We start from the raw sequence: 14,423 nt of genomic DNA, 5'->3' as shown, positions 1-14,423 counted from the left end.
AATCAATCTTATAAAGTGACAACTCAGTGATGTACTTGAGGGGTTCATAACCTTTGAGTTAGTCAGCTGAAAGATGGCTAGGACTTGTACACCTGTAAACGAGCACACTAAATTAAAAAGATCATGCACTTAACACAGTTTAATCTAAGTGTATTATGTTCCTTGTATGCAAAGTTCTGTTCATCAAAAGGTTTTGTTTTAAATCGGTCTGAAAGATACTATATGTTTGTAAGTGTAAGATAAGACTGTATACATGCAAAATTTACAATGACCGGCTCTCCGCTGAATTCTTAAAATTTAACTCCTTTAAGAATTACATAGCAATCTTTTATTGGAGGTACCAGAAAGTAATTACAAGACAGAGACATTATGTCATATGAACAGGGCAATTTTGTGTTTAATTTTGAAAGTTTTCGTTCATTGTCACTGCTGCAAATCAACATTTTTTCCATAAATGAAAAATGGGTAAATTGTGATAAACTGTGCAAGTAAGAATGAAAGTCATGGCTAAATTCCAGTATCCCACCAAAAGCTTTGCACAAATTCTAGTTAACTCAATTTAACAGGTTGAAAGATAGTGGACTGAAAATGAAAGACTTGTTTTACTTTGCTAGTGTTGTTTTTATGTTATGTTCTTGTACATAAATTAACAATTTAACTGTAATTGCACAGAAATTAAGTGATATGACTCCCAAAATTAAGAAATTAATGAAAATTATTCAACACAGGAAATAAACACCACAATTAGAGGTCTGAACGTGATTATATATGATGTTGAAAACAACCTAAAAGCTTGTTATAAACTAACGTCAAGTACTGTCATTTAAGTGAATTACTTTATAAATTATACTAACAAATTTCACCATTTTCAAGAAAAATGGTATTTCAACCTCCTATTTAATTGTTAAATTTTATGCTTCACTTCCCTCCAATGTTTGGCTAATTTATGATTTCTTCCTATAAGAAAAATACCTATTTGATACACATACCTGGTGGTTTCATGCCCGCGTTAACAGGTCTGGCTGCTGCTGCAGCCATCTGCTCCCGACGAGGATCTTGGTAGCTCATTTTACTTATGAATTCAATTGCTGCTTCTATACTACGGCTGTTAGTTTGCCTAAGAGCTCGTACAACCATATCCTAAAGGGAAAATTAAGTTAAAATATTTTATTTTATTTTTAAAATTAACAGAAGAAAAAGAGTCAAAAGCACAACTGAGATTTTCAAAGCACTGCAGAGGGATTTTGCCACACATCTTCCATTAATTTTAATAGAAAATGTATGGCTAAATCTCACTGACAGATCTGTAAAATCTCAAAGCATCTCCTTGAGTCAGAAAAACTGCAGTTAAATCTCACGCTGCCGAGATGCCCAAAAAAATTAACATGTTAGAGTCTCATTTTAGTGTATCAGCTGTGCGGTTTGAATCTCAGAATTACTGTTGTTACAATTTGTTCATGTGCCTATATATTACTGAAAGACAGTAACCTCTATACAATTAAGGTTGCAACCAGCTTCCAATATGAGGCTCTATTTTTAGCCCCCACTGAAACTTTCAAAATAGCTAAAAACTGTATGGCTGAAAATCAACTGATTTATTGTGAAAGCAAAGGAAATAATGAATTACAGGTCACAAAAAGTACTCTGATTTGAAATTCTGAATGTTGGCTTTTTACTGTTACTTCAGCATTAACTCTGAATCTCCTTGTACACTAAATGAACTGACTATGTTGGAAGAAAATAGGCTGACTGTCAAGTAACATTAAAAGCCTTTGACGAGGTCCCTCACCAAAGGCTCTTAAGCAAAGTAAGCGGTCATAGGATAAGAGAGAAGGTCCTCTCATGGCTCGTAACTGATTAAAAGACAGGAAACAAAGGGTAGAGATAAATGGTCAGTTTTCAGAATGGGAAGTTAGTGGTGGCTCCCAGGGACCTGTACTGGGCCCAGTGCTGTTCAACATATTCATAAATGATCTGGAAACAGTGGTAAACAGCGAGGTGGCAAAGTTTGCGGAGTATAAAAAATTACTCAAGATTGTGAAGTCCAAAGCAGACTGCAAAGAGTTACAAAGGGATCTCACAAAACTGGGTGACTAGGCAACAAAATGGCAGATGATATTCAGATTTGATAATTATGAAGTAATGCACATTGGAAAACACAATCCCAACTATACATACAAAATGATGGAATCTAAATTAGCTGTTACCACTCAAGAAAGAGATCTTGGAGTCATTATGGATAGATCTCTGAAAACATCTGCTCAATGTGCAGCTGCAGTCAAAAAAGCTAACAGAATGTTAGGAACCATTAGGAAAGGGATAGACAATAACACAGAAAATGTAATGCCACTATATAAATCCATGGTATGCCGAAACCTTGAATACTTGCATGGAGTTCTAGTTTCCCCCATCTCAAAAAAAACAACAACTATATTAGAATTAGAAAAGGTACAGAGAAGGGCAACATACATTAATAAAGGTATATAATTTTCACATGAGGAGAGATTAAAAAGAGTGAGACTTTTCAGCTTGGAAAAGAGACGGCTAAGGGGGGGGGGGGGGAGGATATGATAGAGGCCTATAAAATTATGAACAGTATGGAGAAACCAGGGTCACCCAATTAAATTAAAAGCAACAAGTTTAAAACAAAAGGAAGTATTTCTTTATACACAGAAGTCAGCCTGTGGAACTCCTTGCCAGGGGATGTTGTGTACGCCAAAACTGCAACAGGGTTCACAATAAGTAAGTTAATGGAGGATAGATCCCTCAACGGCTATTAGCCAAGATGGTGAGGGATGCAACCCCATGCTCTGAGTGTCTTTAACCTCTAGACTGCCAGAAGCTGGGAGTGGACCACAGGGGATGGATCACTCGATAACTGTCTGTTATGCTCATTCCCTCTGAAGAACCTGGCGTTGGCCACAGTCAGAAGACAGGATATTGGCCTAGATGGACCATTGGTCTGATCAAATATGGCGATTAAGTTCTTAATTATTTCTGTTCAAAGGGGATTTTTTTTGCTACTGATCTCAGTGACAGTAGCATCAGACACTTGGGTAGGATTTTTAAAAAGGATGAAGAGTTAGGCACTCAATACCCACTGAATTTCAGTGAGATTTGTGTGCCTAACTCTCCTAGACTCCTTTAAAAAAAACCTTGAACATGTTGCCTTCTACTGACTGGTTGTAGCTTTTGGAGAGAAAAAAACAAAACAAAAGAAAAACAAAGTATAAAAGGGTCCTTCAATGGGTGTTAATTAAGAAATGTTCCTGTAGCTCAAGTAATAGATGTCTATAGGACCAGCTGACTACTCCCTGCTCTGCCAAGGTATAGTTCACTTTGGAGCAGTAGTAGTCTTTCTGTAACTAAAACTGATTTTGATCTTTCTTGTAACCACCCAAAAAAATCCTTCTGCTTTTAAAAGTTAGAATTCAGGCTCATTGACAATTAAAACGTCTGATATTTTTGAATAAATTGAAGTACTTTTTGAGATTACAAGATTCCTTTAAAAAAAGGCTTCTTTTTGAAAACACTGACATATCTAACATCTCTGTGCCCCACCAGATGAAATCACACATCACCACAAAATCCATAATTTAAGCAGATTTTACCTGATGCAGTGTCACCATTTCTTAAGCCAGGTACAGAAGCACAGTGAAATCTTTGTAAATGCCAACAGTTTAGATACTGATTTGTGACACACGCAATTTTCAACAAGGATGTAGGAATTTTTTTTTAATTGGATATTTGAAAACTAGACACAATTGTCTATCATTAAACAAAATGGAGACAAGAAAGCCAATGGAGAACAGATATTATGAAAACCTCTGTTGTCAATGAGTTCTTTCAGCAGCTAAAGTAAATGTACTGAGCTGATATATCATTTGTATGTCATTGAGGAGCTCTTTTTCATAATCTTTCTGTATGGGCAACAATATGGTGATCTCTTAACCACTCCTTCTTGAAGTCTTTGCTAACAACACTATGGTGGTGTACAACAAATATGACATACCAAAACACTCTGCCTAACCTTTAAAGGAAATTAGTTCAAAATATGTTGATTCTTTAATATTAACCTGCAATTACAACTTTTGATATGATCATTATTTTGACTAGTACAATTATGAATGAACCATTCTACCTTATTCATTCATGCATCCGACGAAGAGGGTATTCACCCACGAAAGCTCATGCTCCAATACGTTTGTTAGTCTATAAGGTGCCACAGAACTCTCTGCTGCTTTTACAGATCCAGACTAACACGGCTACCCCTGATACTTGACACCATTCTACCTTGTTTGCTTGTAAGCTATCCTTGGCCTGCTATTACAAATTTTTGAAAGTGATGGGCCTGAGGTCTGTGCTCATTTTGCATGTGTACTTTTGTGCTCTGGTTTACAAGTGCATGTATAAAAAGGTCTTTTAGACCCACCTGCCAATACATACACTGCAAATAAACATACAAAGGTCTCTAAATGTATTAATTCTTTATTCATGGAAACCAAATATTTTGTCAATAAATGACATTACAGACTTTCCATACTAAAGTGAAAACAAGTTCAGCTGGTATTGAAGTAGATGACAGGACTTCAGACAGATGCCTGTCGATCACCTCATCCATGTCTTTATACTGACCAATAATACCAACTTTCAAAGACATCATTATGTCTTTGCTCTGCTATATAATGTCTACATTTTTTCCTAGAAGACACTACATTGTTGAAGGCATTCTGCACTGTTCTCCTTGCGGTATATTTATTGTACTATTTATTGTACATTCTTTAGTATCTGATTTAGGATAATGTACATCATTTGCATATAACTAAGATTGAAGTGTTCAGATGAATAAGACAACAATTGCAGTTTTTTGTTAATATTCAGCTCAGATAATGAACCATTTCTCTGAACAAGTTTAAGTTATTCATAAATCGGGGCTTCTGAAATACTCATCTAAAAGAGAATAGAAGTATTTAAATATTGTCAAGTCACTTACATTTGGTATCCTTGCCTTACTATTCTGAACTGTATTGTTCTCACAATACATTTTAAACTACATAATTCAAAATTCCATTAAATTACTCTGAGGAAAATTCCAGACTTTGAATCCACTCATTTCCACACACAGAGATGTAAATGACTAATCAAACTACTACTAATCTCATAGAAAGACTAGATTACACCGGATGTAGGGGAAAAAACATGGTTTATTTTAAACCATACTAATGCCCCCCACCCCATCTTCTCTTTGGCCAGGTCACAGTTAAAAATTAATTTATATTTCAGGGAAACATTTTGACTATCATACTACTTACACTCTTTAATTACAAAAAGGGTAACATACAGCTAAAATGTGTGTGCATGATTAATATTCAACAAAAATGCTTACTTCATCAAACCCAGCAGCCTGTAAGTCTTGTAGCATTTGTCGATTGATTTCAGATGTTCCCCTGGCTGAGGAGCTGGTTTCGTTTGCAAAAGGCAGCAGGGAGTTTCGAATTTCTTGCAAAGCTTTATGGTATGTTACAAATTTGGGGGGATTTCGGCCTTGTCTGGGATCTTCAGCTGACATTTTACCCATATTGTGCTCAGCCTTAGCAGCATCTGAGGGCTTAGGCAAATTCCTAAGGCTCTCTCGTATTTCTTGTAACATTTGCCGGCTGCTGCCAGTGTAGTTACTAGCAGGAAAAGTCTTAGGCCTCATTTGTCTATATCCTTCCGGCTTCTCACTTCTCTTCATGAAAACATGTATCTATGTAACCTCCACCAAGGATTCAGCCACAAAAATTTCAAGAAAGGCTTGTTGGTAGTTTCAGAACTCACTCTTAAGCAAGAGTGAAAACATTCACCACTACTTGTGGTTCCAACAGTGCTGAAATTCACAACAACCAAGTCAGACACCCTGTAACAAAAGAACATTCAAGTTACACATGCTAACAGTGAAAAATTTGCAATTTGCAGGGCATACATATATAATTTCCTCCATATTTACTAAATTCATCATATGCAACTTATCATTCATGCAGTCTTTAACCATTCTAAATTAAGAACTATTTTGGCCTGGCAACATTTAATTAGTAAACAATGTTTTAGTTGCCTCTCAAGTCTAAAGATCCCAAAATTGGGAGGGATTGAAATCAGGTTTATCAAACCTTGGGAGTAAACTTGTCTTAAAATTATTGACAATGATAAACACTGCTGATTTTTTTCAAGCAGGGAGTGTACTGCAAACTTAGCTATAATATTTGAAAGAGTCCTTGGTACCTGCTACAAAAATTAACTGCATGCTTGAGTTATTTTAAATTATGGCCCAAATGTTTAAATCCTGAAACTTGCTTGAATTTAATCTCGCCTAGAAGACAAGAGAGGAAAATATACATAATTTATTTTCCTCTTGACAGTAGTTTATCCTGATCACTGTCCTAACAGGTTGCTTTACTATGCTACTATTTGAAACACAACCTATTAGCACAGCTGAAGGATTATCAAAGATCTACACATCAAAAAGAAGGTGATCTAATGGACAAAGAATGGAGAGTAGGAATCTGGACTCCTTGATCCTGTTTCCTGCTCTACTCCTACTCACTGTAATACCTTGGGTCAAGTCATTTGGCTCTCCATCACATCAATGCACTGGAGTTTGTTCCCCATCATTCCTCCCAACTTTCATTTTAAAGGACACTAAGAATTTAATCATAAAACAGATTTTTTTTATGAATATCATCTGTTTCAATTTCCTAGCTAAATGCAGATGTCTGATATCAGCTTTGCTTGAAGAGAAGTGGGACACAGAAGAGCTCTGTGTAAGCTCGAAAGAGACTCTCACCAATAGAAGTTGGTCTAATAAAATATATTACCTTACCCATCTTGTCTCTCTAATATCCTGGGACCAACACGGCTACAACTCTGTGATATTGTAAAAACTTCAGTGCAACAGACTATGTGCTCTTACAGTATCACAAAAACTGAAATGTATTTAAATTAGCAAAAGTGAACTCAATATGGTAAACTGTTTCAAAAGAAACATTTTTTTCAGTGTTTTATACAAAATGATAACGCTGCAAGTTCTCATTATAAAATTTTGATTGAAAATTATATTTATGTTGGTTTGAGTTAGCATGAAGAATTGTACTTCTTCCATGCCTAGGCAAACCATGCAAGTTGGTTCTGATACCACCTGTCTTATACCCCCTTTATAATGCACAACATATGCCTGAATATGAGAATAAATGTATAAGAATCATCATTTTTTAAGCTCCAAAATGAATGCCTTACAAAACCAAGTAAAAATAGTCTGCTGTGTACGGGTCTAACGTGACAAAAATTGGTATCAAGCAAAAAAGTTGGGGAAGAAAACAATGGGAGAGGAAGGATGGTGACACTAATAAGGCTGTGAATTGAAAACAACCTACATACAAACTTTAATAGTTCTAGTCATTTATTTTTATAATGTAAGTCATAGATTTTAAGGTCAGAAGGGACCATTAAGATCATCCAATCTGTCATCCTGCATAACAAAGGCCAAAACCTCATCCAAAAAATTCTACACCCAGTCCATAACTTTTGTTAGAACTATATCTTTCTAAAAGGAGATACTATACAATCCTGATTTAAATACTGCATGTAATAAAGAATTCATTACATCCCTATGTAAATTGTTCCAAGTGTTACAATCTTTCCTCCACCATCACTTCTTGTAATGGGGGCATGTGATGAAATACTCTTAAAACTTCACAAAGAGTAACGAACAGTAAAATGACTATATTTACAGAAAACTTCAGATTATAAAACAAATTATGGGGTAGGCATGTATGTTTCTCTTACAAGCATTACAGCTGAGGGGGGAGAGAGGTGTTAGAAGTGCCAAACACTTGCAGCTCCCACTCTTGTGGATGCTCAGCACCTCTTAAAAAAAGGCCAACTAGTTTTTAGTTCTGCGGTAGGATCTTAACCATTGATTTTACTCACCTTGTGCATAAAACCAAACATTTGCCTGCATTTGTCATGCTAGTGACAGCTACAGTAGTTTCCTATGCCATTTCCATTCCAACCCTGTTTTCACATGCTCTTAAACTTCTACAAATGTCACCCCTAAGTTTTCCCATCCCTGGTCATTGTCACAAATTCAGCCATTTTGGGGATGAGGAGAATCCGGGGGGGGAGGAGGGGTGAAGAAAAAGAGTCTGAATAAAAAAATTCAAAAAAAGGTTTTCCTATTGTAAAAATATTTTAAATTTAAAGAAAAAGGTTAACTAACATCAAAGTAACTGTGGGTAGAACCATACCATATTTCATGAAAATAATCCTCAATGAGAGATGCCTTTGAATCTTCTTGCAAAAGTTGTTTTTTATTTTGACTCATTAAGGAAACAAATAACACTGCATACACAGAGTAAGCTTTTAAACCAAGCTCATAAGGTGTGCACAGATAAGGAAGACCATATTGGTTAACTTATGTGGTAAAAAGTTTCACATGGTGGAACAAGACAAGCAGAGGTGTGCGGAAACACAATGGACCCCTGCTCACTCAGCATGCATCTTATAAAGTAAAACCCGTGCAGTTCCTAAGGCTCTCCAGGAAAGGAACTCCATCCTACCAACAAAGTAAGGTGCAAGGAATGGGGCATTCTTGTGATATCTTCTTTTTTTTTTTCTTTTCTTTTTTTTTAAATATAGGCAACCTGAAGAAAACAAGAGCACAAATCCCCTCTTTATTACATGTAAAGGTGGCCTGAAAGTGCTGCATTGTGACCGCCCAAAAAAAGTTTTTCTGCTTTTTTATCATCTTAGAAATATCAACAATGCCAAACCTTCTCTATATGGTTTTGCTGGATGCTTTCCTTGGAGGACCCAGACACGTGGAAAGGGCACTCTCTCATCCCTAAGTTAAAGAGACAGGATGTAGACAAAAGCCTTTGTCTTATCAGGCATTTGAGTTAAACTGGTGCATGTAAGTACTTTTAAACAGTTTGCATAACAATTACTCTCTCTCTCAATCCAGTTTTCATTTTTATGATCTCTCTCATGTCACAAACCTCTACTTGTTCATGCTATTTTAATTCAATATATAATCAATTTTTTTGTAGTCTTGTAATGTGCTCTTTTATGCTGCTCAGTGAATAAGGCAGAAATCTTCAGGTATATACTTCCAGAGACTGACAGGCATATATAAAATATTACAAGATGCAACATGTTTGAATATAAATTGTAAAAAACAACAAAAAACCCTCAAACCCTGTATAATATCTATTACAGAAATAGTATGGGATTACACCTCTACCCTGATATAACGCTGTCTTCAGGAGCCAAAAAATCTTACCGTGTTATAGGTGAAACCGCGTTATATTGAACTTGCTTTGATCCACTGGAGCGCACAGCCCCCCCCCCCCCGCCCCCCCAGCACTGCTTTACCGTGTTATATCGGGTCGTATTATATCAGGGTAGAGGTGTGTATCAAGAGTTATAATACATATAGGCAAGAGAACATAGTTAAGCTTCCCTGTGCAACCTTAAGCTCTTAAGTCAGGAAATGTAAAAGTTAACTGCAACTTTAACATTAAAAAACTTCAAAAAGTCAGAAGTTTAATAAATAAGTAGTTGAAGTGAAATATGATAAAGCAAAAAGTGTGCAATGAGTTATTAAAAAGACTGTTTAAAATCATTATGCTTAGATAAACTGATTTTTGTTCTTTACTTAGTTTTCTTTATTTTTTTATTGCTTTTAATGTGTGAAATGTGACTTCAATGAGAGTGTTTGAATAAAGACACGGTGTCCCAAAGAAAGGTGAAGGCAAGGGTAACTTATTACCAATTTTAAGTGGGACTTGTTCTTGCTTGGCCAACATAATGCAGAAGGAAGTTTTTCTGCCTCCAAAAGACTGCATTAACTGCTATAAAGAATAATTGGCTACAAAAGTGAACACAGAGTTACATTTTAATAGTACTGCAAAAAAAACACTATAATCCAGGAAGAAGGTACTCAGGGGGTGTAAACTTATTCAAGACTCCATTCAAAATTATCTGTAAGACTAGATGGCTCAGAAGATTAGTAACAGAACATTTAGGTTACTGATTAGAATTCAGTTGAAGCTGGTAGCACCCAGAAGTAATTACTATCTGACCACTACTACATAAGCTACTTAAAATGAGTTTGTCAGTCTACGCTATGATAGACAACCACTGCAATTTAATCTGACTACATATTTTCCAAGGAACAATGCGCACTGAAGGAATTTTCCTATATAAAATTTGCATACCCCTGTAATTATGGGGAAAAGGGGAGTGTGAGGGGAGAAAAAAAGTTGCTTTGCACTCTTACGCTTTTCCATAATATTGTTTGGTGCTTAAATATCTAGGGGATAAGTATCTTTTAAATACCTAAGCTAAACAGACTTGCCACCCTTGAAAGGCTCTGTGGTCAAATGGATAGGGCACTTAACTGGGAGTCAGGAGACTTGGATTCTATTCTGTTTGACAGTTACTTATGTGGCCGTTGGCAAGCCACTTAACGTTGTGCATCAATTTTCCCCATCTATAAAATGGAGATAATTATACTTACCTTTCTTTGTAAACTGCTTTGAGATCTTCAGATGAGGAATACTATGTAATAAGTGTTACATATAATTTATTGTTTTCTTGATGGTTTCAGCAAGACAGACCAAAGACCAATGGGCTTGAAAACTGAATTGCTTTGAAGCCAAACTGAGTTGGTTCCTCAACTGAGATTGTCCCACTATCTTAGGGAAGTATGAGGAAGTAAGTATTGCCACAGACTGCGATATACCTGTTCTGTGTATAGGGAACCTCAAACCCCAAGGCTGTCAATTCATCACATTTCACAAACAAGGAATTTACATGCCCACTTTAAAAGTAAAAAAGGCTTTGCTAGGTGGTCAACACCACTCCCTTCATCTTGCACACTGAGCCAGGAGACAATAACTATTCTCCCTGTATTTGAAGAACCGATGATAGCCCCACTTGCAATTCTGTAAACATTGTCCATCAGTACATTTTCAGCTGCATCTATCTCCACTTCTCAAATGAAGCTGCATCAGTTTGCCCCTTCTTTCCATTTAAGGAGACAAAAACCAGGGTAACAGGTTTCTTACTTTCCAGGCCAAATTCTCAGAATATGTTTATTGATCCTAGAAATATCTGTACTGATCTGCCCTAGTGCTTCTATACCCCTGTATTTCACAATATATTGGGCCTTAAAAATGGATGTTGTTTAAGCCAAGGAAATATCAAACTTGAGAGCTGGGAAGAGAAAGTCTGACAATTTAGGTAGTTGTAGCTCAATTTGAGAGAGTGAAGAGTTGCAGCTTCTGACAGTACCACGTAAGGCCTTTCAAACTTCACTGGGAAAGGGAACCATTTGAGTGGTAAAAATATTAACGTTTAAGTTTTATAAAACTATCAAAGTTGCACATAGTTAATATTTCATAACTGCAACAATATTTAAACACCCAATCCTTAAAAACTGTAATTGGAATAAACTCATTTCTCCCGCCATGCTTCACTTCTAAATAATTTAACCAGTCCAAATTTCTCAATCAAGACTGTCGTGTTAGACGTAAATTCTTTACACTCATTTAAAAGCTGCTATTCTTAGTTGCTTTCACATAGTGTACAGAAGTGATCCTAGTAGCTACAAGGACAGTAGCCACTAAAATCACATTGGAATAGGCATAATGACAGAGAGGTACTAAGGTAATTAGAATAAAGCAATTTTAGAGGTACAGCAGCTCATGGACCACCAGGGCTAGAAATGAATGTGATACTGCAGATGAAATTCAGTGTTGCCAAAGTAATGCACATTAGAAAACATAATCCCAACTATACATACAAAGCGATAGGGTCGCAGTTAGCTGTTTCCACACAAGAAAAAGCTCTTGGAGTAATCATGGATAATTTTCTGAAAACACTGCTCAATGTACAGTGGCAGTCAAAAGGGTTAACAGAATCTTAGGAACCATTAGAGAATGGTCAGAAAATAAAACAGAAAATATCATAATGCCACTGTATAAATCCATGGTATGCCCACTCTTTGAACAATGCCTGCAGTTCTGGTTGCTCCATCTCAAAAAAGATGTATTAGAATTGGAAAAAGTCCAGAGAAAAGTAACAAAAATTATTGGGGGCGAGGGGGTATGGAACAGCTTCCATATGAACAGAGATTAAAAAGACTGCAACTGTTTAGTTTAGAAGACAAATATATATGATATGATATAGGAAAAGATCACAAATGGTATGGAGATAGTGAAGAAGGAAGTGTTATTTATCCCTTCACATAACACTAGAACCAGGGGTCACCCAATGAAAGTAATAGGCAGCAGATTTAAAACAAACATAAGGAAGTACTTCTTCACACAATGCAGTCAATCTGTGGAACTCACTGCCAGGGGATCTTGTGAAGGTCAAAAGCATAAATGGGTTAAAAAATAATTAGATACATTCACGGAGGATAGGTTTGTCAATAGCTATTAGCAAGATGGTCAGGGACACAACTCCCATACTCTGGGTGTCCCTAAGCCTCTGACTATCAGAAGCTGGGCCTGGATGACAAGGGATCAACTGGTAATTCCCCTGTTCTGTTCATTTCCTTTAAAGTCTCTGGCACCAGCCACTGTTGGAAGCCAGAATACTGGGCTACGTGGACCAATAATCTGAGACAGTATGGCGATTCCCATGTTTTTATGATGTCCTCTTCCATAGTGTATTACAATGGTTAACAGCTTTTGTTTCTAACCCTGGTGCTTTACAAGATATTGGAACAGGACAGTCACTGATCCCTCAGATCAGCATTGTATTTTGGCATAGACCATGGATTTACAGCACATACCAGACCTGGGACCAATTTAGTTTTCAACCTATATACAAAAATTCAGAGCAACATAACTACTATCTGCCAAAGTATCAGATTCTCCCTTATCTGTGACAGCTGGGTACTCGGAGCTGGAGCTTGGACTAATGTGTGAACATCCACCAAATTTAAATCACTATAATGGTGGGATATTCATTGGACACCAACAGACAAACAAATTAAACCAAGTTTCACTTAAATGAAAGCATGTTAGCCAAAGCTGACCTAGTTTCATATAACAATTTATTTGACTACAGAGGTCAGTGCCAGTAACAGCTGAAGAGACCATATGGGAGCATCATGTTGAGGGAATAATCTCTCATCCAGTGTCTCTTCCTCAACCTGGTGTCATCCCAACCCCATAGTCCTCAAAGGATTAATAGATTTGGGTCTCCAATCAGTTACACACGCGCTTTCAATTACCCCCCTCCCATTTTCCCCTATCTTTATTTTGTAGGAAAGAGGGGAAACATATCAAAATTTAATCCAGGGTTGAAATATACAAAAGCTCCAGCTGCAGGCGAGGAGCGCGCAGAGAGGCAGAGACCCCAGACCGTACCCACCCCGGGGCACAAACGGGATTCTAGTCGGCGCCGCCCAGCCCCTCCCCAGAGCAGCTAAGGCGAGGCGCTGGGCAGCAGACGGGGAATCCCCGCCGGAGAGACAGATGCGGGGAATGCCCCCAGGGACAAAGCGCTGTACCGGGGCGAGGGGATCTGAGCAGGAGCTTGGGGGATTGGAGGGGGAGATGCAGCACCCGGGCAGAGCTGCAAACGGGGGCAGACAGGCGCAACCCCCGCGCTTGCGGCTCCCGAGGGCACGGGGCGGGGAGGGGCTGTTATTGTCTCCACTCACTCGCGGGGCAGCGCCCCCCCACCGCGCCGAGAGGCGGCGGCGGCGGCCGGGTCACAGTCACGGACGAGGCGCGGTCGGGACTCGCTTCCCCCGGCCACGGGATCCCCCGGCCGCGCTCCCCTCCCGGGGCAGAGCGCGGCGCGGGCGCTCGCAGAGCCGGACCTACCTGCGGGGACAAGGCGGCGGCGGCGGCGTCGCCTCGGGCCCACGCGTGTTGCGGGGCGCGGCGCGCTGCGTGCGGCGCTGGGCTCCGCCCGAGGGGGGGCGGCGGCAGCGCCGTTCGGGTCCCCGGTGCTGGTGGCAGCTCGTCCCCTCCCCCACCCCCCGTGGGGCTCAGTTCCGGGCCGCCATGTTCTCGGTGAGTCTGGCGCAGAGGGTTTCCCGGATATGGGCAGTTCCCGGCCTCCTTTGCGCGTATTCCCTGCTGCTCCCCCCGCCCCCCTGGGCTGGAATGTGAGGAGCTCGGAGTCAGCATTCCGGGCCGGGCCCTGCGCGGGGGGAACGGGCCGCGAGCGCCTCGCGCGCGCCCTCGTCCTGGCTCCGGCCGCGGCCCGTAGCACAGCTCCGCCCCCCAGGAAAGGCGCCGTCTCTGGTTGGCTGATGCAGGAGGATCCCGATCCCCTGCCCGCCGCCCCACTTCTGGGTGCAGAGTTGTGTGGTGCATGCACAGTGAGGTGGCGGGGCCGGGCTGGTATCAGCGGGGTTCCAG

General features: G+C 39.3%; 1 protein-coding gene across 2 annotated transcripts in view; it reads right to left on the bottom strand.

Moving 5' to 3' along the window:
- The window catches only part of LATS1 (large tumor suppressor kinase 1), a 42,019-nt gene extending 27,832 nt beyond the window's left edge, over nucleotides 1-14,187 (bottom strand). The window contains exons 1-3 of one of the 2 annotated variants that reach the window (XM_039530400.1): nucleotides 13,881-14,187; nucleotides 5,387-5,899; nucleotides 990-1,140 (exon numbers count right to left, since the gene is read on the bottom strand). In XM_039530400.1, coding sequence (XP_039386334.1) covers nucleotides 990-1,140; nucleotides 5,387-5,737 — 502 coding nt within the window. In that variant the 5' untranslated portion in view covers nucleotides 5,738-5,899; nucleotides 13,881-14,187. The remainder of the gene's footprint in view (nucleotides 1-989; nucleotides 1,141-5,386; nucleotides 5,900-13,880) is intronic. The other variant, XM_039530401.1, reaches the window with a different exon arrangement.
- Nucleotides 14,188-14,423: the final 236 nt, after the last annotated feature.

This window comes from Mauremys reevesii, linkage group 3 (assembly GCF_016161935.1).
Source record: "Mauremys reevesii isolate NIE-2019 linkage group 3, ASM1616193v1, whole genome shotgun sequence".
Taxonomy (NCBI): domain Eukaryota; kingdom Metazoa; phylum Chordata; order Testudines; family Geoemydidae; genus Mauremys; species Mauremys reevesii.
This window is presented reverse-complemented; position numbering and strand designations above follow the sequence as displayed.